This window comes from Leuresthes tenuis, unplaced genomic scaffold (assembly GCF_036924035.1).
Source record: "Leuresthes tenuis unplaced genomic scaffold, fLeuTen1.0.hap1 SCAF_24, whole genome shotgun sequence".
Classification (NCBI taxonomy): Eukaryota; Metazoa; Chordata; class Actinopteri; order Atheriniformes; family Atherinopsidae; genus Leuresthes; species Leuresthes tenuis.
Genome location: NW_027325378.1, coordinates 14,126,436 through 14,150,607, shown reverse-complemented (window position 1 = coordinate 14,150,607; position 24,172 = coordinate 14,126,436). Strand labels below are relative to the sequence as shown.

The 24,172-nt window shown below is 41.5% G+C and overlaps 2 protein-coding genes across 2 annotated transcripts in view; one reads left to right on the top strand and one right to left on the bottom strand.

Annotated features, from left to right (window-relative positions):
- Nucleotides 1-831: 831 nt before the first annotated feature.
- On the top strand, nt 832-23,854 carry mtrr (5-methyltetrahydrofolate-homocysteine methyltransferase reductase). The gene is made up of 14 exons (XM_072379053.1): nt 832-984; nt 1,175-1,328; nt 1,464-1,581; nt 1,706-2,210; nt 2,297-2,410; nt 2,502-2,658; nt 2,854-2,942; nt 4,709-4,889; nt 8,095-8,137; nt 10,077-10,257; nt 10,895-11,013; nt 16,142-16,234; nt 21,222-21,410; nt 23,706-23,854. The coding sequence occupies exons 1-14, from the start codon at nt 841-843 to the stop codon at nt 23,848-23,850; spliced, it is 2,232 nt and encodes a 743-aa protein (XP_072235154.1). The 5' UTR covers nt 832-840; the 3' UTR covers nt 23,851-23,854.
- LOC140284993 (uncharacterized) overlaps nt 17,932-24,172 on the bottom strand; it is a 205,100-nt gene continuing 198,859 nt past the window's right edge. Inside the window, exon 6 of the transcript XR_011910234.1 lies at nt 17,932-17,962. The gene's annotated coding sequence lies outside the window, so the exon portion shown is untranslated. The remainder of the gene's footprint in view (nt 17,963-24,172) is intronic.

The window sequence follows — 24,172 nt, the reverse complement described above, 5'->3', positions numbered from 1 at the left end:
AAGGAAACACGTTAGCAGTTAAGGCTTGTCAGGGTTCAGCGATTGTTATGTGTTTGGGTTCAGATACTAGCTGTTGATCATTAATTTCAGCTAAAACATACAACTATGTCATCTCTATAAACTGACTGCTTTGGTTTTAAGTGTGAAAGACATAAAAACGTGCTCAAATCCGCGCTATGGTAACGTAAAAATTTGACGTAACGTCAAAATCTGACCATATCTGCTGTTATGGTGGTGTTCAGATCAGCAGCTGTTCGCCTTTCTGCGAAGGCTTTTCTGGGGACGCCTGTCTATTACTTGTCCGGTTTTGAAGTATGTTATTAAGCTGACATCTCTGTACAAACACAGGTCCTAATCTGTCTTGGTAATATGAATTAAATTTCTGTCACCTCAAAGGCAGCTGTTAATGTTAAAATACTTGGCTCAGTATTGTTGACACCTTGGTTTGTCTCTCAAACTTCAGTTGTCTAGATATTTAGTGAGAGTAAGAGATGAAATGCCAACATTTCAATGGATTTCAGAGGATAGAAGCCAATTAAAATTGGGGACTGTGTAATGGCAAAGAAGGGCATCTGGTGCTACCTTCATTCCTAACTGCTGTAGTAAAACATTGTCAAGTTACAGTAGGAGATATGTTGGTAAAACAAGGCCACTTGATTTTATTTGAAACATTCTGGTATGAAGATACATGCGAGCTTATGCTAACTTCTCCCTTTAGTTTGCTTTGTCTTGTCTGAGTTTGCTGCCTCAGGATCTTGGTTGTGAGTCTGGTTTCTAAATGAAAAATCCTTCACGAATGTGTGCATGCACAGATGACACTGTTTCTCTGTTTTTTCCAGCATGCCTTGTGAAGGGAAGCCTCGGTTTGTGGTCCTGTACGGGTCTCAGAAGGGCCAAGCTCAATCCATAGCAGAGTGGATTGCTGAGGAGGCCGAGCAACACGGGCTCGTTGCTGATCTCAGCTGCTTGAACCAGAATGAGAAGGTACATGTCAATATGTTCACTTGCAGCAGAGCTACTCTTTTATCTTATGGCTTTTTTTCTTTTGAGAAATAAGTCATCAGTATTTTAGTACATATAACCTCACGTGATGAATGTGTGACTATTGATGGAATGTGTTTCCATGTGGACTGTGCAAAAACTAGACCCTAATTAATCATTTAACTGGTTCCAGTTCAATTTGGAGAAGGAGAGGGCGCCAGTGGTCTTCATCGTGTCCACCACTGGAGAAGGGGAGCCACCAGAAAATGCACTACGTTTTGTAAGGGGCATCAGGAAGAAGACCCTTTCCCCTGACCATTATAAACACCTTTGCTATGCACTTTTAGGTAAATTATTAGGGTCTGAAGTAGCTTGTTTCTGTTTTTTCAATTGTCAATGTGGGATTTTACATTTGCAAAATCATATTTTTGTAAATCACTGCACATGGAGAATCTTCACATGTTATTTTCTATTTGCCTCAGCTTTAGGAGATACAAATTATGCCGATTTCTGCAACTGCGGGAAGAAGATTGATAGTCGTCTACAGGAACTTGGTGCCAGACAGTTCTATCCCACTGGATATGCAGATGACGGCACGGGGTAAGTTTACAGAATAGTAAAGTGTAGACATTTAACCTTCTGAGTTTAACATTTAACCAACACTCCTTTACTTTTCGTTTCCTCTGCCGTCATTATATCATCTTGTGGACTTTGTTTGGTCCAGGTTGGAGGTGGTTGTGGACCCCTGGATTGAGGGACTGTGGAACGGCATCAGAGAGGCCTTATCAAAAATGGCCTCTGACAGGACTGCTCACTTGAAAGAGACTGTAGAAGATTCAATCCTAGACATTCCTAATTTATCCATACTAGATGTCCACCTGAATCCGTTGAGCATTTCTGACCAGCAGAACTGCGAGCCAGTCATAGCATCTGTAAACATGGACTCTAAACATGCATCTCCTGTTTCATCCTCTGCTTCTGCTGTTTCTGATCTCAGTCCGGCCTCCTCTGCAGGGAGCACTAGGTTAGCTTCCCAGTCTGTTGGTACTGGCAGTGTCTCAATATCAGTACCAAAGGCACAAACCAAGGATGATGGAGTTTCCCATGCTGCATTGGCAGCCTCTTTGACATCCTCCCTTCCGCCTCTGTCTGAGTCTTCGCTTAATGTGCCCGCACTGCCCCCACCCTATTTAGATGTTATATTTCAGGAGGTGGACACAGAGGAACAGGTGATGAAGCGCAGCTGAAAAAGTAATTCATTTGAGCCATACTTCACTATTCACCTCTTTAAATTTATTTATTTTTTTTCCCCCAGAGTATTGGACCATTGAATAAAGAGAGTCTTTATCAGGTGCCCATATCCAAGGCAGTTCAGCTGAGCAGAGGAGATTCAGTCAAGACTGCTCTTCTAGTAGAGCTGGACATCTCTGTAAGCGTCACAAATCGATGATTATTTAGAATGACTGAAAACATGGATCTGGACAGCGCTTTCAGTTTATGTGTTCCTTTTTCATCTCCAGGCTTACCCAGTGATGGACTATCAGCCAGGGGATTCCTTCAATGTGTTCTGCCCAAACAGGGAGGCAGAGGTCGACAGCGTGCTCCACAGACTGGGCCTTCAGGACAAAGAGAATCATCATGTCCATGTTACTCTAAAAAAGGATACCAATAAAAAAGGCAATTCAGCTGTTTAATCCGTGCTTAATACATCTTTGAAGAAAAGAATACATATTGTAACAAGGTGTTGGCTTGATGGAACAAAGAAATGCGATAGGTCACGTTGCATGTTGATGTTTGTGCTTTCACAATGACCCACTTACTTGCAGCACGCAGTTCTTCTCTGATTAGATTGTCTTTCTTTCCATTTTGAAGGTGCCCAAGTCCCCTCCCACATCCCCCAGAATGTTTCGCTGCTGTTCCTGCTCACATGGTGTCTAGAGATAAGAAGCGTTCCCAAGAAGGTAATGTACGCTCAGTCACTGCCCTGCAGTGACTTTCTCTGCATAGGCTGAAACTCTATAATGTGACACCCTGCTTGTTGTTTTAGAGTATCAGCACACTAAGAGGGATTTTTTTTGTCACTTATTTGCCAGCTTTTACTTGTTTTGACAACCATAATTCTATTATTGCTATTTCACACCAATTTTGATCTTCCTTATTGAACAAGCCCACTGGCACTCAGTTTACATCAGCATTGGGTCTGGACTCAGGTTTAAAGTTTGGTTTGAGAAGTTCAAGCAAGATTTGATTTACTAGGGCAGAAATAATCATTAAACACGCCTGGTGCCCTGTGGCAGTGCAGAATTACAATCACATTTGGTGCGTGGAAAGGTGCGTGGCAGCAGTCCTGAGCTAAGAAAGGGGCCAGAGCTTTGTTTGAGGATGTTACCAGCATTGGTTTCACCCTTATCTCACATTTAGCAACACTGCCGCACTAATGGTGGTGAATGTGGGTCTCTGAGCACCCTCCTGTACTCTGTGTCCTGGCTCTGAAGTCAATCTCTGGAGTTACGGCAGTATTATTTCACCTGCTGCTCAGTATTTTGTAAAAATAGTACCATCGTTTACGCATGTTACTTTATTTTTAAGAGGAGGAAAATATAATGAGGAGATGTGTCAGAAATATACTCTACATTTAAATTTTAACCGCTTCAATCAGTTCACTCTGGGGGGAAAAGTCTAAATGAATTACTTGTAAATTACTTTTGCACATATAAATTGATCCTTTCAAGCCAAACTGTTGTCTACTGACCACTTTGGTTTCCAGGCAGCCACACAGTTTATTTAAGCTCCCAAAATGATCAAACTCCCCCATCATAGAGAGACATAATCACCTCTAAAATGATGTGTTAAGGCATCATATTCAGGTGGACGTACGTTCTGACTCACCATCTCTACAGAGACAAATGTTAGAATATATTATTCAATCCATCCTGCCACAGAGCCAGGCTTTGTTTATACAAAAAAAAAATAATCGAATTCATTCATTTAATTTGAAATACCGTTGAAGGTGCCGGCTTCTCAGGATGCTCTGGAGGGTGGAGATAATAATTCTTCCAGTGCAAGTTACGAGCGTGTGCCACTAATCTCTGCGCGCGCGCACAAACTTTAATGAGTCGCCGGGATTATTCAGAACACTTTGGCGTGACAAACATTTCGATGTTCTGATTACCGTGTCAGTGGCTCGTTGGTTCACGGGTGCAGAATAAAGTCGAATCCCTCTAAAAGTCAAAGAGTCTCCATCATTTCTTTAATCCTCAAATTTGAATTCATTGCCTACAGTTAGAAAAACAAATAGTCATATTAATAAAAAGGCAGCTTTAACTGCAGCATGTCTTCTGCAAATGTAACATATGTATAATTTAATAAGGATTATTGGTTTTGATGAAGTTGAGAATTAATAACTTGCCTCTGTCTTTCTTTGTAGCCTAAGGAGCATTTATAAACCTATAGACACTTGTATGGTAGTGTGAGTGCATATTGAAATGGCTGCATTGCATAACTAGGCCAGTGCCACGGTCTGTCTCTGCTGTTTTTCATTACTGACAAAACTGGAAAAGCCTTATATTTAATAACCCGGGCACGGTTCGTCTGTCTGGATGATTGCGATTGTGCCTTTCATTTACTGCCGAATGAGATGCGAGTTAGGGGAACTGAAAAGTCACGGTCGTCGGAGTAGCAGAGCTGCTGAGAGTGACGCCACGTCTGATTCCTGTATCTCTGTCAGGCATTCCTGCGAGCGCTGGTGGAGTATACAGCGGACTGTGCTCAGAGGAGGAGGCTGCAGGAGCTGTGCAGTAAACAAGGTGCCGCGGACTACAACCTGCATGTGCGAGAGCCCAGCCTCAGCGTTTTGGAGCTTCTCGCAGCCTTCCCATCCTGCTCGCCTCCTCTCAGCCTCCTCATAGGTCAGACTTCCTGTTTTTTTTTTTTGTTTTTTTTCTTTGAAAACTCACTCTCTCAGTAGGTCTTAAGCTCAGAGATGATCTGAATGTAAATTCAGAAAAAAAGCAGGGATTAAACCGTTTGTTTAACTTTTTAAAAGACTCCAGGTATGTCAAGTTGGCCCCTCTGTATTTGTTTGTCATGATCACTTTTCAGCCAGTAGGGGGCACTGTAGCCTCAGTAAAGCAAGATGTTTGAGCACGGTCCGTGGCTGATTTTGTTATAGCGTTTAATTTTACAGAATGGTCTCTCAGTGTGAATCCAAAGGTTTCTCTAGAGGGTCAACATTAATTTCCTAGTTTAATTTTTTGAGTCGATGTAGTCCATTATAGCTTTTCTTTCTTTTTTGTTTTCTTGGCCACGGTTTCTGTAAATATTGTAGCTCTGAGTAAAGATGTGTTTTCAAGGTTTTTTTTTTCTCCCATTATCTTCATCCCTGCTAAAAATTCAGCTTTCTTCACTTCTGCCGTTTGTCACCCACGACCTCCTTTTCTTTGATCCTCGGAGCCAACTGATAACTAACATTTTCTCTCAGCTCATTAGGATAGTTGGCTGGTCATTCAGTATAGATCCTAATAAAATTTGACTGAAACTTACCCGACAGTGAAATGAGTTGGCTACCGCTCCACATACATACAAGTTGAGTTGTCCTCTAAAACTGCTGTGTCACAGCCCTTGGCCTACCCTAATGTCAGTTATTTTAGGCCTACTTGCCAACCACAGCACCTTTTTTTTGTTATTTTTTAAAAAAAACAAGCAAAAAAAAACTGGTGAACTGATGCAGAAATTGGCAATCGGGGACATCCATGCCCTCGTGAGAAATGGGGTGTAGGAGGCCCCTCGGGGTAACAGCTGTTAGCTGGTTTACTGGCGAGCCGCAGAGTGTTGCAAGGACACAAATGTGCAGGGTCAGTTTGGATCAAAGGTTAATGGTCAACTCTGACTCAGTATGTCAGCGTTAAAGTGCACTGCTGCGTTTTCGTGCTGATCTTGGTTCATTACCTCCACTCAAGGGGAGCTAAGGCCGTTTTACACTAACTGTAAATAATGAGAAGAGATGTGTCTAAACCCAGATGTCTTTGGCCAAGTGCAGGCTGGGTGTGAAAAAGGGAGGTGCTGGGCATAAATGGAAATGGAAAGATGCCTGCCTCTCAGTGTTAGCTCTTCTGTTATATGGTCCATTGTGTCAGACATAAACTTTGGGGGTCATAGGCTGTTAGAGCTACCCTTTTTTTAATTGGCATCTTTTTCATTTTATGAAATTGTGCAGTAAATTTTTTTTTAAATTTTTTTTTTTTTAAAAAGCTTGATTGTGACTTGTGAAGCAAAGCAATTCATATCCAAAGTAAAGGGAATATATCTGTTTCCCTAGCGTGGCCACTGTCTCAGGGAAAGAACAAACTGTAACACACGCTCTACATATTCCTACTTTTTCCAACTATGATAAACTGCTATTGATGATATTAAAATAAATGGTTGGGGAAACCACAAGCTAACAGGCCTTAAAGTTACTCTACAAATTTCATTTAAAAATTTTCTTTTAAACAATTAAATGCTTAAATGTTAGCAAGCTCCTTAATTTCCATTTCCAGCCATAATTCTCAAAAAAAAAGTTTTAGTTTTTTTTTTTATCCACTAAAACGGTGCCTCTGCATATGAATTGCTGCGCAGACGAACTTTTGAGATGAATTGGATTATATTGTTGTGCAGCGTGATTGATGATGCCCTTGAAAATAATAATTTCTCAAACTAAGTTTGTTGGATCACGGGGCCCTTTTGTAAACGCATAATTCAGAATGTGTCCCGAAGCTGCTCGCTGGCGACGGAGAGATTTTGTGCTCGGGAGCTTTTTAAAAGGGGTGCATCCTTTGTATCCATCCACCAGCAGTGTTATCGTGATGCAGTGATGTGAGATGATGGATTGATTGCGCTCTGCTCCAGACATGTGCTGACGCTGTGCGATAGAAAGGCAGCAACTCGAGCACCTTTGCAGGTTCGCCGGATTGTGTGAACATGCGTGATGCACCCTCTGACGTGGAGAAGTGTGAACTTTGACTGATGGAAAGTATTGGCAGATATGTTTGTATGTAATAATTTGGGCAGTTATTTCTTAGATCTTCTTTTTTCACTTTGAAAACATCAAAGATGTTGTTAATCCCCTCTGTTGATGCTTAATTTCTAAAGATTAATTCAGAAATGATTGAGACTGAGCTGCATCTTCAACAGAAGCATATTGATTATAAAACTAGTCATTTCTGGCTGTTAAGTTAAAAAGCCCCATTTTTCAAGGCATCAGATTTGAATAATCTGAAATGTGCTATTTTAACTCCTATGTTTTCACACAAACCTGAACTTAAGTGATGAATCAAAGGGTTCTTGGATCAACAGAAGCTGGTAACTCTCAATATGCGTCATCAATCCAATTAAAGCCGTTTTTGTTTAATTCACATGTTATTAGCCCTACGTTCTCTAGCTTTGTGTGATTGTGGATTTGTCTCCGACACCCTGAGCTGTTCAGATGTTAGACATATCCAGACTGAATGGAGAGAGCCAATTTTAGTCCAGCTGTTTGTCTTTGGGAGCAATTTAGCAGAAAAATGTGTTATTGTACAGCCACAGCTGGTACATATGGTGCTGTTTTACTTTTTCTGGCTTCATCCATCGCAGAGATACAAATGAAATGTGTGAGAGTGCATCGTAAGCACATAACACAGCTCTCAATCACTCCCTTTGCCCGTTTCTGATAAGCGGTGCAAGTTGCTGCGGGGAAAATGCTGCGTCCTGTTGCTGAAGGGTGAGAAGTTATCTCATATGTTTCCTGATTTCTCTGACACCTCCTCAAGCATTCAACGTTTTACCAAAAAGAGGGCACCTTCATGGCTGGCGTTGAAATAAGGTCTGCATAAGCAATCTGTTTCCTATTGGTTCCACATCTGGACACTTGGGATTCCATAACCCTGAGTTTGTAATTTCATAAATATAGAAGTGTGTCCCAGAAACAAGACTGTAACCTGGGTGGGGGTTACTGAGGATAGATTGGTAGGTAGGATGTCTCGGCGGGCCAAGATGACTTTCACATATTTTTTTTTCCCCTCCTCCTCTCTGTCATGGATGTAATAAGATCTTAGCAAGACAACGAGATGATTGACATTTGTGCTTTCCTTTCAGAGCATTTGCCGAGACTGCAGCCCAGACCTTACTCAGCAGCAAGGTAAGGTGACAGAAAAACGAGAGTAATGCTTCATTTTGTACCATTTGTATGCTGCTGAGCTCTGACATCCTCATTTACCTGGGAACCCCCCCCCCACCTGCCTCTACGTGTATGTCATTTGTGTTCTAACTCACTGTGGAGGGTTGAATCCACTAATTTCCTGTGATGCTTTCAAACCGCACTATAATCAAAGATTATGGGATAATTTATGGAGGCCAATTGTTTGGTCCTTTGAACTCTTGTAATCTCATGTGGAAATTTGTTGTCAATGTTTTATCACTGTGCATTCATTGTGATGGATTGCCAAATCCTCAGGTTTGTTTATTAGAAGATATTAGACCGTAAACTCCGAGTTTGCATGATGAAATATATATTGATATTGCTCTTGGCAACTAGGAAGTGCAGTGGCATCCACACAGGAGATCTGCTGTTTTGCCAGCTCCATCACCGGGATGGATCGAGCTCTCAAATCACTGACATTTAAGACGGTTGGAGAGAAGGAGTAGATAACACCTAAGGACAGCTCTTTGAGGTTTACAAAGTCTGGCATTTGCATACGGATTTAGATTTTCGGAGGCATTACAGAACGTTTTAAAAAATAAGAGGAACTGAGTTTATATTATATAGAGAATAGTGTCGGAATGACTATTTGAGCATCTACATGTGTGTGTGTGTTCCTGTCTGAAGTATGCCACAGATCCTTTTTGTCAAAACTTGGACATATGTTGTAAGTTTGGGTCTTTTGTTGATGTAATTTCCCAACAAGCTCAATAATGGAGGTAAACTATGCAAATGAATGGACTGTAAATATTGTATAGCCTTTAGCGAGTTATAGACCAAGAGTTGCTTCTTTTACCCTCACTTAGCCACACATTGATTTGCTCTTCCTTTAAAGGAAGTGCCCATTAGGTTTGCTTTAAAGCTAATGTGGAACAGCAGCATCTAAAGCAATGCCAGAGCTTCTCAGCTGCTCTCATTAGTCCCTTACGTAGCTGCTTATGTGTGTGTGTATGTGTGTGTCTAGTGCAGAGAGGTAGTGCAGGAGTGAGGGTGGCTGTAGTTTATCAGATGGTGCAGAGACATTAGAGACCTGCATTATTGATGCTGTGGTCAATAGAGGTCTCCAGTGGCCCACAGGAACTGGAAAGTGAAGGATGAGCGCGCATGAGAGAGCTTTAGCCAGCAGTGAAGATGGGAGCGGAGAGGAGGGAGAGGCGCTTTTATTTAAGCAAGACAAACGGAAACCCATCCTTCGGGAGCACATCTGTAGGTGCCAGAGTTTATGTGGAACGATTACAACGCAGCTCAATCAATTGGGAAAAGAAATCTAATGATCTTTTTGGTTGATTAAAAGTATTTGCATATACATCTTTTTTTGTCGAATAAAGCCTTAAGATAAGTACACTCAATATCGTACAATAATCCAAAGGGGGAGCAAACATTAGGTAATGCACTGCTGACATAAGCACATCTTTCCTGAGCAGGATGTAATCTTAAGAACTATTTACATCTATCATTCAGCATTAATAGTGCTTATTACTTCCATGTACACTGATTCCTTGCCATACCATCACCGATTGCTTAATGCTGTGTGGTGATAAAAGCTGAAGGTTTCGCTCACTTCAGCCCGGAAGATGAAACATCCAAACTGATAAGATTTTGATTGCTAGAACCACAGGACAGTTTTCCACTTGAACTCCATCTTAAATGAGCTCGGGTGCAGACAAAGTGGTGACTCTGAATCGCACAGCAGTTTGTTTTTTTTTCTCTTTAATTCAAAATGTTTTTGGCTGCTCATGAGGATTCATCAATAACATTGTGCCCTCCTCTTTGTTTCACTCTATTTTCTAATTCTCTGTATATCTCCCTGGGTGTCGCTCACAATTTGCCCGTGTTTCCCTTTTTCTGTCTTATACACTCTGTGGGTACATATCTGTAGCTCCTGTCTGAGGCATCCAGGGAAGCTGCATTTCGTCTTCAACGTGGTTGAGTTCCCAGCATGCTCTGGGAGGCCTGCGGGGGGCCGAGGCTTGTGTACCGGCTGGCTGTTTGACCTCATCAAGCCCGGCCTGGTGTTTCCTGTGAAAGCTGAACCTACCAGCAGCCTGGCTCTGCCAAAGGTAATGAATAGACTGAAGGAAGGAAAACTGAAAGTAGATCTGTGGCACATCTGTAGGAACTGCCTTTGCCGAATCATTTCTGCGTGCTCATGTACACTCACAGAGCCAGAAAATGAGATTTACCTCTTCTGACTCCGTTACCATTTAGCTATACATTCCCTCTCCTACCTCACTTTGTCCTTGTTTAGAGCTGTAAGATAATTGCCAGCTGACTTTTCCTGCTATTTCCTGCTTATCATCATTGTAATCAAGTGGTTCTTGGAGAAAAGAGAGCGCATGTGTTGTAACACATCAAATTGTGCAATATCTGGCAGTGGGGATTAAGATAAACAACCTACTACATGTTTTATGCTGCTCTGGAAACTCTTAAATGGGTAAGACTCTTTAAAAATAAAAAAATAAAATAAAAAAAAGAATGAGCTTTGGGCCAGCTGGGTTTTGTTAATTAAAAAATTAGCTTGCAGCAAGCAAATCCTGCCTACTACAGACTCTATGGATTCCTGTTAAGTTTTCTCATTAGTATGTCTTTGAATATTAAGCAGATCAGCTAATAGAGTTCCAGACCCACAGTGGCGTCTCAGCATTGTTGTGATTATTCCAATTCTTTAAAATGATTTGAAATGGCTTCTGACCTTAGGTCCATGTGAGTCTGAGGCCCAACTGCTCCTTTCGGCCCCCCTCAGACCCGTCGGTGCCCTTCATTATGGTCGGACCTGGCACCGGAGTTGCTCCTTTCATCGGCTTCCTCCAGCAAAGGTATGAATGTTTATTTATCCGTTTCTTTTTATATTTTGATAGCATGTTATATCGTGTACCGTGTAACGGCTTGAACAAAAGTTTGGGGTAAACGGATCATTGATTTGTTTCTGTCAATAAATAAAAAAAGCTGATGAGGGCAAGAATTCCAAAAGACGTGAAGTTAGAGGTGACGTGCTTTAAGCTAGGTAACTTTTAATCTTTTGCGCTTTTCACACAACAGAAAAGAAGAGTTTGGATAACCTGCATTGCCAGTACTTGACAATGCCTTTTTTTTTTTTTATGGTTTCTGATTTTTCTATGGTGCTCAAGTCTGGGAACTGTGAGGGCCACATGAAAAGCTTCAGCTCGCACCTCTCAATCATCATCAATTACACATTTTATGCTGTTATAGAAGCCATCCTTTTTTCATTCCTGCATCCTCTGCTTTCTCACAGATGATTTGACACCTGTTTCCAGAATTTGCTGCTATTTAATTATATCCTTATATCCTGTCTTTCCTTGACTAGTAAAATGTTCCCTGTGCCGCTGGCTGCAACACAAGACCCAAGAATGACTGATCCACCCCCATGCAAAAGTTGGAGAAACATTCCTTTCTTGAAATTTAGCCATGTTTTTCTTAAAAAAAAAAAAAAAAAGTAGTGTCCACAGGTCTTGTTTCCAAAAGGCTTCATGCTTATTAAATGTTAAACTTGTAGAATGATGTGGGCTTTATTTGACTTGGACACAGGAAAGGTTTCCTCCTTCTCGTCATCTTCTCTTGCTTTATGAGCAGCAGTTATTTAAAGCGTGCGGCAGCTGTGTTGAGGAGCATGTGGATGATATTGACTGGGGGGAAAAAGTTTGATCTGTCTTTTTTTTCCCCCATTTTTGAGATTTTACACATCAGGACATGTTAATCAATCATCATGTTTGTATGGCGCGATCCTACATTTTACCTCTGAAATATCACGAAAGAAAAAATACCGTAATCTCTCTTTAAAGGCTGAGTTTTTTTTTTTTTTTTAAATCTTTAACAGTAGCAGGAATTGTTGAGCAAGAATGACCAGACTTTTACATTTTGAGACCCCCCCCCCAATTTAAAAAAAAAAACAAAAAAACAAAAGTCGTAATATTGCTCTCAATCCTGTAAGCAGCTGCTGTGGGTCAGTTCATGTCAAGCATCAGGTTATGTACTGAGTGGCGCCAAGTGTGACACAGATTATTCCTGCTAAAATTGTGCACCCTGTAATGAATATTCACAATGCTGAAGTGATGTTAAGTGCACATCATCCCACGTATTTTCCGAGCAGCCTGCAGAGAAAGCTAAATGAGACCCTGAAGGTCCGCACCGTGTGCGTCACGTAAAGACTGACACATTTAAGCAGCTAGGGCTGCGAATACGTCAGGGATTACTTCACCGCTTTTCCGCATCTCACCAGGAATAAACCAGACCTTGTCAGACGTTTATGACTTCGGTAATAAAGAGCCAGGATTCAAAGCAGCACATGAGATGGTATTGATTTGAAAGTAAAAAGTCCTGAAGGCGGTGGCCATGTTATAACAGTAAATCATCGCTTGTAATTGGCTGCAAGGTGGTGTGAGCGTATTGACTGTAAGCAAAGTAGGTGGTAGTTCTCTCCAGTTAGTTAAACCATCACTGGAAGTCCCTCCCCTGAGGAGAGCTGTCATTTGAAGGAAGATGTGACATTTTGTTTTATTTTCTGAGCTTCTGAATTGATGGCTGAATCAAGATTGCATGAGGATGACCTGTCAGAGGGATTTAACGTGACTGATGCTGCTCTGTCCAGGCTGATGCCAGTGTGTTTAACCGTGCTCACAGCCACCGTGACCTGTCAGAGAGCAGAGTAAGCCGTTTTTGTTTTACTCAGCCTGACGTTGTCTAACTCCTGGGCGGCTTTGTATAAATGAGGTTGTGCCCCAGTCAAATCCAATTGTCTCTAAATCCTTGGGATGTCTGCTGCGTTGTGGTGGGTGGCGTCAGTGGGGGATCGCTCTAAGAGGTGACACGGCACCAGCTGAAGAGGTGGCAGCAGTGGATTGTCTGCAGTAGAAATGGGCGGATTGTCATCTGGGATAAGGTGGGGTTTTAGCCGTTGGGAAGGTGGAGCACTTAGGATAGCACGGACCTGGTCACACCCCGTGGAGATGGAGCCCTTTTCTTAATGATGACTTTCAGGCAGAAGCACAGCGCTCCTTTTTGCATTGCTGTGATACAAACATATCAGTCTCTTTTTCATTTGTGCAACGAAGCCAAAATATTGCTCTTTGAAATCTCAGACAATAACACTCATGTGTTTCATTAAAGCTGAACTGATTGTGGAGGGCTTTGTTTCCTGATACAACACACAGCTCTTAGTGTTTATTTTCAAAATGTCTTTTCTCATTTTTTTTATATATTTTATTAGATTTATTTCAAGAGGCTCTTCACTGTTACAATACAAACTCGTGTGAATCGATTCACCAGCTCAGCTGCCCCCTCTCGCTCTCGTGTTTCTCATCCTCCCCCCCCCGCCTGCTGCGTATTGTGCTGAAGGATTCTATGAACCTGTCATGGTGCGCGTCATTGTGCAGAATCTAACTTGAGATTCCAAACAAAGCCTCGCCAGATGACGCTGCACTCTGAAAGCAGATAACAATCACCGGTTTGTCAACGGGACGCCGTATCTGCCCCGAGGCCCTTGAAGGGTCGTGTCGGCAACAGAACGACATGGGAACACTTCGATCTTCCCATCTTTCCCCTTTCTCCCCCCACTGTTAATCGATGGCAGTTTTCAAAAGTACTTTGCACGGGTGTACAGCTCTGCTAACAAGTGGAAGAAGAGTTTCTAAAGGTCATAGCCTCACTTGGTGGTTGCAGGAGATTACAAAGCACCCCCCCCCCCCCCCCCAGTTGTCTCGTATTGATTGCTGTTTGCAGTTTTATGGAAAATTGGTGGGGTTTTTCTTTCCATTTGTTTAGCTTGAATCATTGGCAGTTTAGAACATATATTGCCTTTTAATTGCTGGTTAGCCTTAATCTTTTCGAGTAGCTGCAGTCTCCTTCCTTTGGGAGAAGACAGAAATCAGTTCATCTTAAAACTAAGGCACGCTCATAGGCATGCTTTACACATTCATTACGATTATGTTTGTTTAAAGTTTGTGTGGACAGTGGTTTCGCTGACATTAATTAGTCTAACTCTGTTGTGTTTTTGTTCATGGGCGTGTTTGTGGAATATGATATCTGGGATAAAGCCTTGAGCTGTTGTATCCAGGCTTTTTTTAAAAAAAGAACTTCGTTCTTGTTGCATTTTTAAATGTACAGAACCACTCTGCTCTACTCTCATGAAGCAGCAAAGATAAAGATATGAGATAATTATGTTTACCCAGTGTTAACCTTGGTCCCCCCCCCTGCTGATCATCTGAATGGCGCTGAAAGGCAACTGCTTCTGATTTAGGCCCCAAATAGAGTGCTCTGTGGATGCTGCCTCCTTCCTCCTGGGATTATATTGCAGGCTGTTATATCGCGGGGATGTGATGTGATGTGATTTGTATTCAGGGAAAGGCGCCAGTGTGGTCTACTCAGAATGGAACCCAGGTTTTTCATATTGGTATTGATCCCTTTAGGGCAGGCGGCGAGAGGAGAGAAACGAGCCCACTAAAATGAGTTTACTTCAGGCTGTTTGCAGATCAGAAGAATCTCGTCCAGGATGCTAATGGATGGGATCTGAGCGTTCAGATCGAGGCAGCCAGACAGCTCTCTTACGGAGCTTCACAGAGTTCAAACTAAATATTTTTTTTATTAACTAGCTAACTTAGCATTTAATTAATGACGGCAAAGCATTGTGCGAGTATTCACAATCACACTTTTGCATTGATTCGGTGTCTCCCCTGTGCTAATTAATGTAGAGCCGCTTCTAACAATAGATTAATCTGTTCATTATTTTAAAAGATGCAATAAATCTTTTAATCCTCTTGCCTAGAAAATGTCTGGAGATGGGAAAACATGTCTAGAGCACAAGGTGACCTGAAGACATTCTCCTTACATTGACATAAAACACAGAAGAACATCAAATGTGCAGATTTAAGATGTTGAGAATAGCAATTAATGGGAATATTTGCTTGACAAGTGACTTCATCCCATTTTCTGTCATTTTTTTTCTTCTTTAAAAGCAGTAACATCAGCCCTGTCTCTGAGTCACTTGTAACCCAACTGAAACTCAAATTTTAGCAGCTTCGGGTTAACAAAATGATCAACTTTATAATTGAGTAAGAAAAACATGTTTTCTGGTTCATCTCTCTTATCCTGACTGGTTTTGATATTTGTGTGGTCTTTCATGCCTTCTTTCATGTTATTTTCCGTCTTGGCCTTGTACATTTCATCATTCTGTGTGAACACAGACTTGTTACCTGAATCTTAATAGTTTCGTTTTCCCGTGGCTCGAAAACACAGCGGGACTCATTAACTCGGTTAATGGCACAATATGAGGTTCAGGAGGCGCACTTTTACAAACTCAGAAAAGCAGTTCAGCACAAAGAGCGGAGCCCGTCTTCCTGGTTGGTCACTTCAACATCCACCCAAGCCTCCACAACAGGGTAACAGATGATGCCTGGTCCTTTTGACCATTAGATGACGGATGGCATGGTGAAAGGTTGAGGGTCAACCGTTGTTATCTGAGACAGAGCTGTCACCTTCACAGCAGGTGTGTGGCACAGATAACTGCATCCTCAGAGTCGCTCTGTGGCATTGTGTCGCCTGCAAGGGGTTCTGGGAAGTTTGCCAATCTCAAAAGCTACACGAGGAATTGCTTTTTCAGGGGCAGTTGGTTTATTTTTTTTATTTTTTACTGAAAAACAGTTGGACACACAACACGAGGTCACTGAGGCCTGCTTTCATTATCAGCAGCTGTTATTTGTGATGGGAGCCATCCTGTTTGGGTGAAATTTAATAACGCGTATAACGTCCTCGTTTCTTCGCGCACGCTCGCTTTCGTGCTTTTAGCAGTTGTGGTGCTCGGTGTGCTGTCGCTGCAGACTGCTTCACAGCGTCTCTTCTCTTCTTTAACCTCTGCTGCCAGGAAGGGCTCCCTGCCCTCCATCTGGTCTGGTTGTATTGATTCACTGCTAACGTTCGCTATTTGACTTTCAGAGAGGAGGAGAGGAGGAAGAATCCTGAGGCCTCGTTTGGCGAGACCTGGTTGTTTTATGGTTGTCGCCACAGAGACGGAGACTACCTGTTCAGGTAAGCTGTACGTTTCTCTTCAGTTTAGTGCCCATCCACACATCCCATTCTATACCTGCTTAACCTTTAATGTGTCACATTTATTCCCTGCCTTTCTGAATCTGTGACCTGTCTGATGGGAAAAACATCTGTAACCTTTGTATTCACAAGGTTCATTTTCTTTCTTCACTTCTGTTCTTTGAGCTACTTTTATATTAAGCATACAGCAGCTCAAGGGTAAGTTGTTAGATGGAGGGAGGAAAAAAAAGGATATTCATACCAAGGCCACACTTTCAATACTTTTAGTTGTGATAAACACAAATCTGATAATATAAAACCTTTTTTTCTGAATGGAACTGAAGATGAACAACATTAAAGCTGCACTGACAGAATTTTCTTTCTGTAAACGATGGATTTAAGTGTGTGTAATGTCCACTTTTTCAGCTGTATGGAGCGCTTTAGCTTCTTTTTGATGAGCTCCAGCAGCAGCCGGAGGGGCTGTAGCACAGAGCAAGGCCCTCAGAGCCAGGACTTCTCTTTGTTTGCTGACGTAACAAAATCAAAAACTTACATTCGGAGATAATGGGCACTAGGACAGGGGTTATAATATTTCTTAACGAACTCAGGCTTTCCTCTACATCAATAAGATCAGAGCATTTTTTTTTCTTTTGAATATTTTCTTATATAGAAAGTATAGAATATAAAATATATTTAGTCTGTTCTGAATCACTGACCAAATGCATATATATATATATATATATATATATATATATATATATATATATATATATATATATATATATCTCATGGTCACATGACTCAAACCCTTTCTTTCTCATAACTGCAAAGCGTCTGTCAGACTCGGCAGGTTTACTTATTTAATGTATTCCTTCAGCTGAGAATCTGTGTCTTGAGTTTTTAATTAAACGAGTTCAGGTTCAAAAGGCTGGTTTTTAATTAGGTTTGAAATCCATGGTGGATCTAGTATTTCAGAATTGAAATAATGAAATGGTGTCCCTGAATCTAACGATTGAAAAGCCACCATTTGTTTAATATCTGAATGTGGTACTGCAGCTATTTTGCATAATAGTAAATACTTTAAATTCGGTTAAAGTGTCACATCTTTCAACACACCTGCATGTCACCTTTTCAATCTTTCAATCTGATGTTTCATCAAGGAAAAAAAAACAGTCAAATGATGGCACCTTTTAGTGATTTAATCCGAATAAAGTGCTTCTGAGCAGGTTATGAGCCTAAGTTACCATGGTGACGTCGCCAGATTGATAAAGAGCCGCCTTAGGGACACTGAAAATTCAGACTTTCAGCTGAGAATAGCTTGCTAAGCCACTAATCTAGCTAACACCCCTCAGGAGTTTTTCCAACTAAAAGCTATTCAGCATTTCCTCAGATTGTGGCAAAGATCAAATGGAGGTAAAAGTGGATTTAGTATTGGATTTTAATTTGTCATCTGGGCGCAAGCACTGTTTCCAGATGAATGCTAATGTTCCTCCACATCTGCTGCAAGTGTAACCAAGTAACTATAATTCGAGATGTCAAGAATGTTTATAGCTTGTGCAGCTATTTTTTTTCTTTTAAAGCCAAACCCAATTTGATTTAAAAAAAAAAAAAAAAAAAAAAAAAAAAAGAAGTTGCTATTGGATTCAGATTTGATCAACTTGCATTGAGTCAGAACCATGTTGTTCTAGGTTCCACTCACTCTCTCACACACACACACACACACACACACATCTGCAAGAGAGATACAGTTGAATGCAAAAGTCCTCTTCTGCCACCCCTCATTTCTTTGTATTTCGTTTTGAAGGAGAGAAACTCTCTTTCATTTGTTCAGAGTGCTTTTAGCAATAGTTCTGCAGGCTTTCTGAAGATCTCTCAAGGTTTTCTTTGGACATTGGCTGTTATGTCACTTATTTTCAGTTGTGTCCTTGCACCGAGGAATGTTTTTTTTTTTAAATGTATTTATTTATTTTATTTGTTAAACCTTTTCACACTGACCGATCAATCATTCGGGCTTAAAAAAGACACCCAACTCAAATGATGAACCAGAGTTGTGTCAACAGACAACTTTGCAAAGACCCAATTTTAAATAGCATGCTTTGGCACTCGCAGCTTGTGCCAAGACACATAAGTTGTTCCCATTTCTTTTTTTGTATCCATGAAAACTGGCAAAGATAGCACAGTTTGATAGACGCAAGATATTATTTTTTGCACCAGTGAGGCCATTCATTAAGACATTCTTTTTAAAACTTAATTCCCACAAAACAATTGAGGAAATTGAACAACTGGAGGACAAAAGGCCTGGCCGGGCCTTGAAAAAAACAAAAAAAAACATCTGCAGCAGCTGAATAGTATCTGAGAGTGACGTTCTTTATAAATAGGAAATGAATCCTGACACAGGACCTGAAAGATGCATCTGGACTTTCAGTTGATCCGTACACTGTTCACTGAAGCCTCGTCAGAAAGGGTCTCCGTGGAAGGGTGGCTGTCAAGAAGCCGTTCATGAGGAAGAGAAAGGGCTGAGGTATGCCACATGACACAAGAAGTGGAGGTGCAGGTATTGTGGAGTGATGAATGAATTACCGAACCGATTTCCTGTTTTCCTGGAAATGTGTAAGGAGGAGAGGCGACTCCAGACTTTTGCACATTACTGTATGGGGGAAAAAAAACGCAGTTATTATTAACTGTTGGTGGAATTTTTACTCGCAAGCAATCTTTTCGCATCAATTATTCACCCACCTACGGAGCATCGGAGGCTGTTTTTCTTTATTACTTAAAAGAAAGAACAAGAAAAAGCGAGTTTGATCCAGCTAAATTGTACTAAATATCGGCTCACTGCTCCTAATTTGCTGCAACCTGATGTCGTCCTGCCAGATATCCTTGCTCTGATTACTTTGTTTTGGCTTTACTTTCTCCTAACTACATACTAATTACTCGGCTCCTCTTGGTATCAGCGGCAAGCATGTGCTCAACGCCGGCGCACTGATCAAGTCTTTTTCCTGGATTAAATAGTGTGAATGGATTAGCATCCTTAATCACACAAGAATAGATCACAGAGGATGTTGTTTGTTCCCCTCCATTTCTTCGCTCCTTTACTTGAATACGAGCTCACAGCCAGGTAGTATGTGGTGTTTGCTCACAGTGTGGGCTTCTCTTATGTATACCCCCACAGTGTTGACCAAAGTGATTAGTCTGTGTTTTATGAGCCACCCATGAAGAGCTGCACTCAATTTAAATAGGCGAGCAGAATGAGAACAACATGCCAGCAGTTGATATTTGGCTGCCTGCATTCATCTCTGTGGGATTTCTCTCAAAGTAAGTGCAGTTTGATGTCTGGTGTTGCCTTGGACCGCGGAAACCGGCTTTGCATACACTTTGTCACATTTCGGCGTCTGCTGTCACGAGAGAAGTTCTCCGTTGGGGTCCTAAAAAAAGGGGGGGCAACGGTAACGATGTTGTCAAGTCGGGATGCAACCACCTCTCAGATTGTTTTCTGAATGCAAAAAACCAACGAGGCTTGTGATGCATCGCAATTCAGCCGCATCACTTAACGTCCCTTTGACGGATCGATGCCAGCTTGTCACATCAAACATGTCCTCCCCTCTTCCCCCGGCTGCACTTATGCTCGACACCTCCCTCTGCTTTCTTGGCCTCTTTGAAGCATGTGATTCCATACTGCAGGCCAGAGTTGACTAGAAGGACTGCTGGGCTCATGTTAGAGGCCAGGATACTGCCACAGACTGTAATGTGCGAAAACACAACAAGGACTTTGTCACAGCTCTTAGAAACACTTTGTCTGTTCTGTATCTAAGAAGTCAATTGCACTTTGTCATCTGCCAGTCTCTGCTCACGTGGTTATCACTCTGTGATGATTTATATCCCACCGTCAAACAAACGCTGCCCCACTCATTCTCTCACCGTTATTCACGCCTCTCTTGCATTCAAACAGACTCTGTAATCATCACACAACTTGGTAAAAAAACAATGGGATTTCTTTTAATGATCGTCTCCAATCAAACGTTAGATAGTAAACATTGCACTAGAGGCAATAAATCTGGACTTTTTAAATGGACCAAAGACGGCAAGACTCCCTTTAGTATTCGCGCAGCAGCTTCTGTGTGTTCCGCAAAAGAAAAATCCTTATTTTAGTCTGGGAGGTTACAGTAAAACACAGACGCCCGAGGTGAAAGACCTTTACCAGTGATCTCTGAGTCGGTTGTGTTTGGCTGCGTCTGTGTACGCCATTATGTTCATTCCAACTGCTTAACTTCAAACATGACGCTCTGAGCCACAGTGAACCTCACTCCTTCACCAGCACCGTCCTCCTTCCTTTCCTTGCAATATCACCCCCGGGCCCTGTGACAGAGGCAGAAGAAGGAGTTAGTTGGCAAGCAGAACACTGACTGGGAGCAAGGTTGTACCTAACTGCAAGGCTGAGAGGATTGATTATATATAAAAAAAAGCTGCTTATAACAGTGACTCAACCTGGCTTATGAAATCTGTATCTTTTCTGCACATCTTTTGTGAAACAAGGTAAATTGCATGTCTGGCACAGCTTTGATCAGACCTTGTCCATCACTGTTCCATTTCATTGAGCTTGATGGGTGTTTTGTGTCCACAGGAAATAGTTTGAGGGGTAACACACCTTGTAAAGCAGACAAGCAGTCTATTGCTAAATCTCTTGAGAGAGTATTTGGAGGGAGAGGGCAAACAGCCAGCATGCAAAACTATGTTGAATATGTTTCTAGATTTAGTTTTTCGCTTACAGCAAAGATATGCAAGTTCTTTTTTTCTGTAATGCAACTATAGAAAGATGCTGACAAAGCCGCCCTCCCACTCACTCCAACATTATCTTCTCTATTTGCATCAGCAATTGAAACCCAGGTCTCCCGAATACAGCTTTTAGAAAACCAATTTTCACAAATCAGGAGCAACTGTCCAACAACACGAGAACAGCCTGTTTAACTTCTAAATGGAATTAATTTCGTCCCAGGGAGGAACTGGAGAGCTTCGTGATCAGCGGCACCCTGAGCCACCTCAAAGTGTGTTTTTCCAGAGACGAAAGGAAGGACGAGGAGGCCGTCACCTCGGCGCCCAGATACGTCCAGCACAATCTGCTGCTTCACTGCCAGCAAGTCACCGACCTTCTGCTGAGACAAAACGGTTGTTTCTATGTCTGCGGGTAAGACCGACTCTGATTTTATAATCCTCTTAATTCACCCTGAATGTTTTATGGCCCTTTTTCTACTCCATTTTACATTAGTCCCACCTGGCAAGGTTATGTCACCTTTTGGCTGCCTTTCTCTCAACTCGGTCCCGGCTTTTTCTCCACTCTGTTTACATGCATGGCCTACTTTTGGCAGGTCGCCTTGAGTCTCCCAAGCACAGAATTGACTTCTACATCAGTACAGATTTCCAATGTATTTAAAGATGCATTAATCACCAGGTCTGTTTAGATCAATTACTTTCACAAGAGAGACCCACTGACCATGTGCAACAATCAACACATTGACATGAAAAGATAAATTGCATACTGGCATAGTGTCTGAAAGAAATAAATGACGAGCGTGAATATTTACAGATGTATTCTACACGAAATGTGTCCTGAACGTGGTCGTTAAAGTGACATTTTCTTGGCCTGATTTACCTTCAAAGAGCAATAATCGGTGGATGTGAAATCATTTTTGCAGTTTTCATTTAACGTCTAACTGCAGTAAACGCAGACCGACCGTTTTCTCTCAAACTGCACCGCGCTACACACACCGCTCTCTGCCACTGGAAATCTGTCAAACTGAGGTACTTCTTCAAAATCCAAAGGAAAATGAATTAAAGCATCCCACCTTTATACACCTGATTTTATTTCCTAAACCGTTTTTACTCTCTTTACTCATCTCACAATATTGAAGTGCATCACAGAAGGGTCTTACAAAGAGTCTCTGTTGTACAGGCAAAGATGATCCATCTTGATTTGATACGGCCAGCGCCTGAAACCAAAAGGTGTTTATTTTTTTTTTTATGGCTGTTGAAGAAGAGTGCCCTTGTCTGTGAGTTCAGGTTACCTGGATTGCTTGATTGACTGACCTGACTGATTTGAGGATTAAGGCTCTGTGGAGTAAATCTGCTGTGGAACTCCTTGCTCTGCTTGCCTGTGAACACACAGTATGTAGTTCTTTATGAGTTGGGTTACATGTTTAGCCTCAATCTCTGGGGTCCTTGATTGAATGCGAAATGATTCCCATTATTTGGATGATGAACCCACTGTATGCCAGAGAGGCGAGAACACCCATGGTCTATATCGCCTTCTTTGTCAAATGATTTACAGTTGTATCACATCTCGGTTAATACGTTTCCTCTAAGCTGAACAGTAGTGCATGTGCTCCTGTTTGAAATGAAAAACTTAACTATTCAGATCTGCTACAATGAAATAACTAGCCTCACAGCAGGAACTGACTAAAACAAAACTCGGTTAATTATTGAGAGTCAAATGTTTTATTTTTTCAGCGCTTTGTGTGTTTTTGGTGAGAGACTTTATTTTTCCCCCCAGCATGGAGGATGCCATTGTTGAGTGGGGAGGTTAAGATAATTACCACATGGATAGTCGTTAGCATATTGATTCAGAAGCTATAGATGCTAATTATAAAGCAATTTCCATCAGACGTAGCTATGTCAACACCGTAACATGGAAGTACTGTTTGCTTCATGTGAGGAAAAAACAGAACGTGTACATCATCAAAGTATTGATACTCGCGAATGTAACAAACGGAGGGAGCTGCTTAAACATTGTGAACAACAATAGACACACTGAGACAAAGTTTACCCCTAAAAGGGTCTAAATATATATATTTTTTAAATTATGCATGGCCTGCAACATTTTCCCAATGCTTTTACACATGAAAAATCCACAATATATGCTGAAGCGCCTTCCTAACAGAGATGATATTTGGCTTTTTTTTTCTTCCAAATTCAAACATAATCACTTCCCTGATTCATACCGTTGCCTTTACTTTGATGCAGCTTTATGTTCTGTTTATAGTAATATGCTCACTCTGCCTCTCCATGTCACAACACATCATCTCTGACGGTACAAAGACAACAGTAAAAAAAAAAAAACTAAAAAAAACCTCTCCAAATCCCTTCAACATTGTGTAGGTGCTTGCATTTTTTTTTCTCGACTTTCTCACAGTCTGGGCACTCTCCTCACCTCCGAGTAATTACTTTTGAAAAATCTGATCTATGTGAATTTCTCAGAGTCAGAAAATATCACAGTTAGATGATGGATTTCTGTCAGTAGGCAGCAACATAGAGATTTCATAGAGATTAGGTATTTCTTTTTTACATTCTCTAGGACTGGGTGCTCTTGGCTTTATAAGATATTAGCTTGTCAACAATGCAGGTTGTTGAAAAGAAAACCTCTCTTAATGATGTTTTCCCTTTTTTTTTTTTTTTTTGCTAACAAAGCTGCATTTTTACCTTCCAGGGATGCAAAGAACATGGCTAAAGACGTGAATGAGACCCTGATAGAGATGATTCAAACTGAGCTGCAGTCGGACAAACTGGAGGCCATGAAGAGACTGGCAACGCTAAGAGAGGAGAAACGCTACTTACAGGACATCTGGGCCTGACGGTGGATAAGGACATAAGGGCATTTTGCCGCTGGACTCACTTACATTAATAATGATAAAAAAAAAGATAGATATCGGCTTACTCAGCCATAACTTCTGGAACCATAAAATTCCAGACGCTGAAGCCTAAAGGTAGTTAACACCACCCAATGTGACTAAGATGGAATGACCCATGCTGCCCCGTGGATATCAGTTCACTACACCTTCTTTGCCTTGGCTGTTTGAACAGAACTGACCTTGGTCAGGCGCCAGTGCTGGAGACTGGTCCAACAGTGTGAAAAGCCTTTTAGTGTTGACAGGACCTCTTCGCTTGTTCTTTCTC

Excerpts from the sequence above, each read along its gene's own strand:
- mtrr (XM_072379053.1), top strand. The coding sequence starts at position 841 with ATGCCTTGTGAAGGGAAGCCTCGGTTTGTGGTCCTGTACGGGTCTCAG. Across the intron at positions 2,943-4,708 it reads TAAGAAGCGTTCCCAAGAAG|GCATTCCTGCGAGCGCTGGT; the intron begins GTAATGTACGCT and ends TATCTCTGTCAG. Across the intron at positions 8,138-10,076 it reads AGACCTTACTCAGCAGCAAG|CTCCTGTCTGAGGCATCCAG; the intron begins GTAAGGTGACAG and ends ACATATCTGTAG.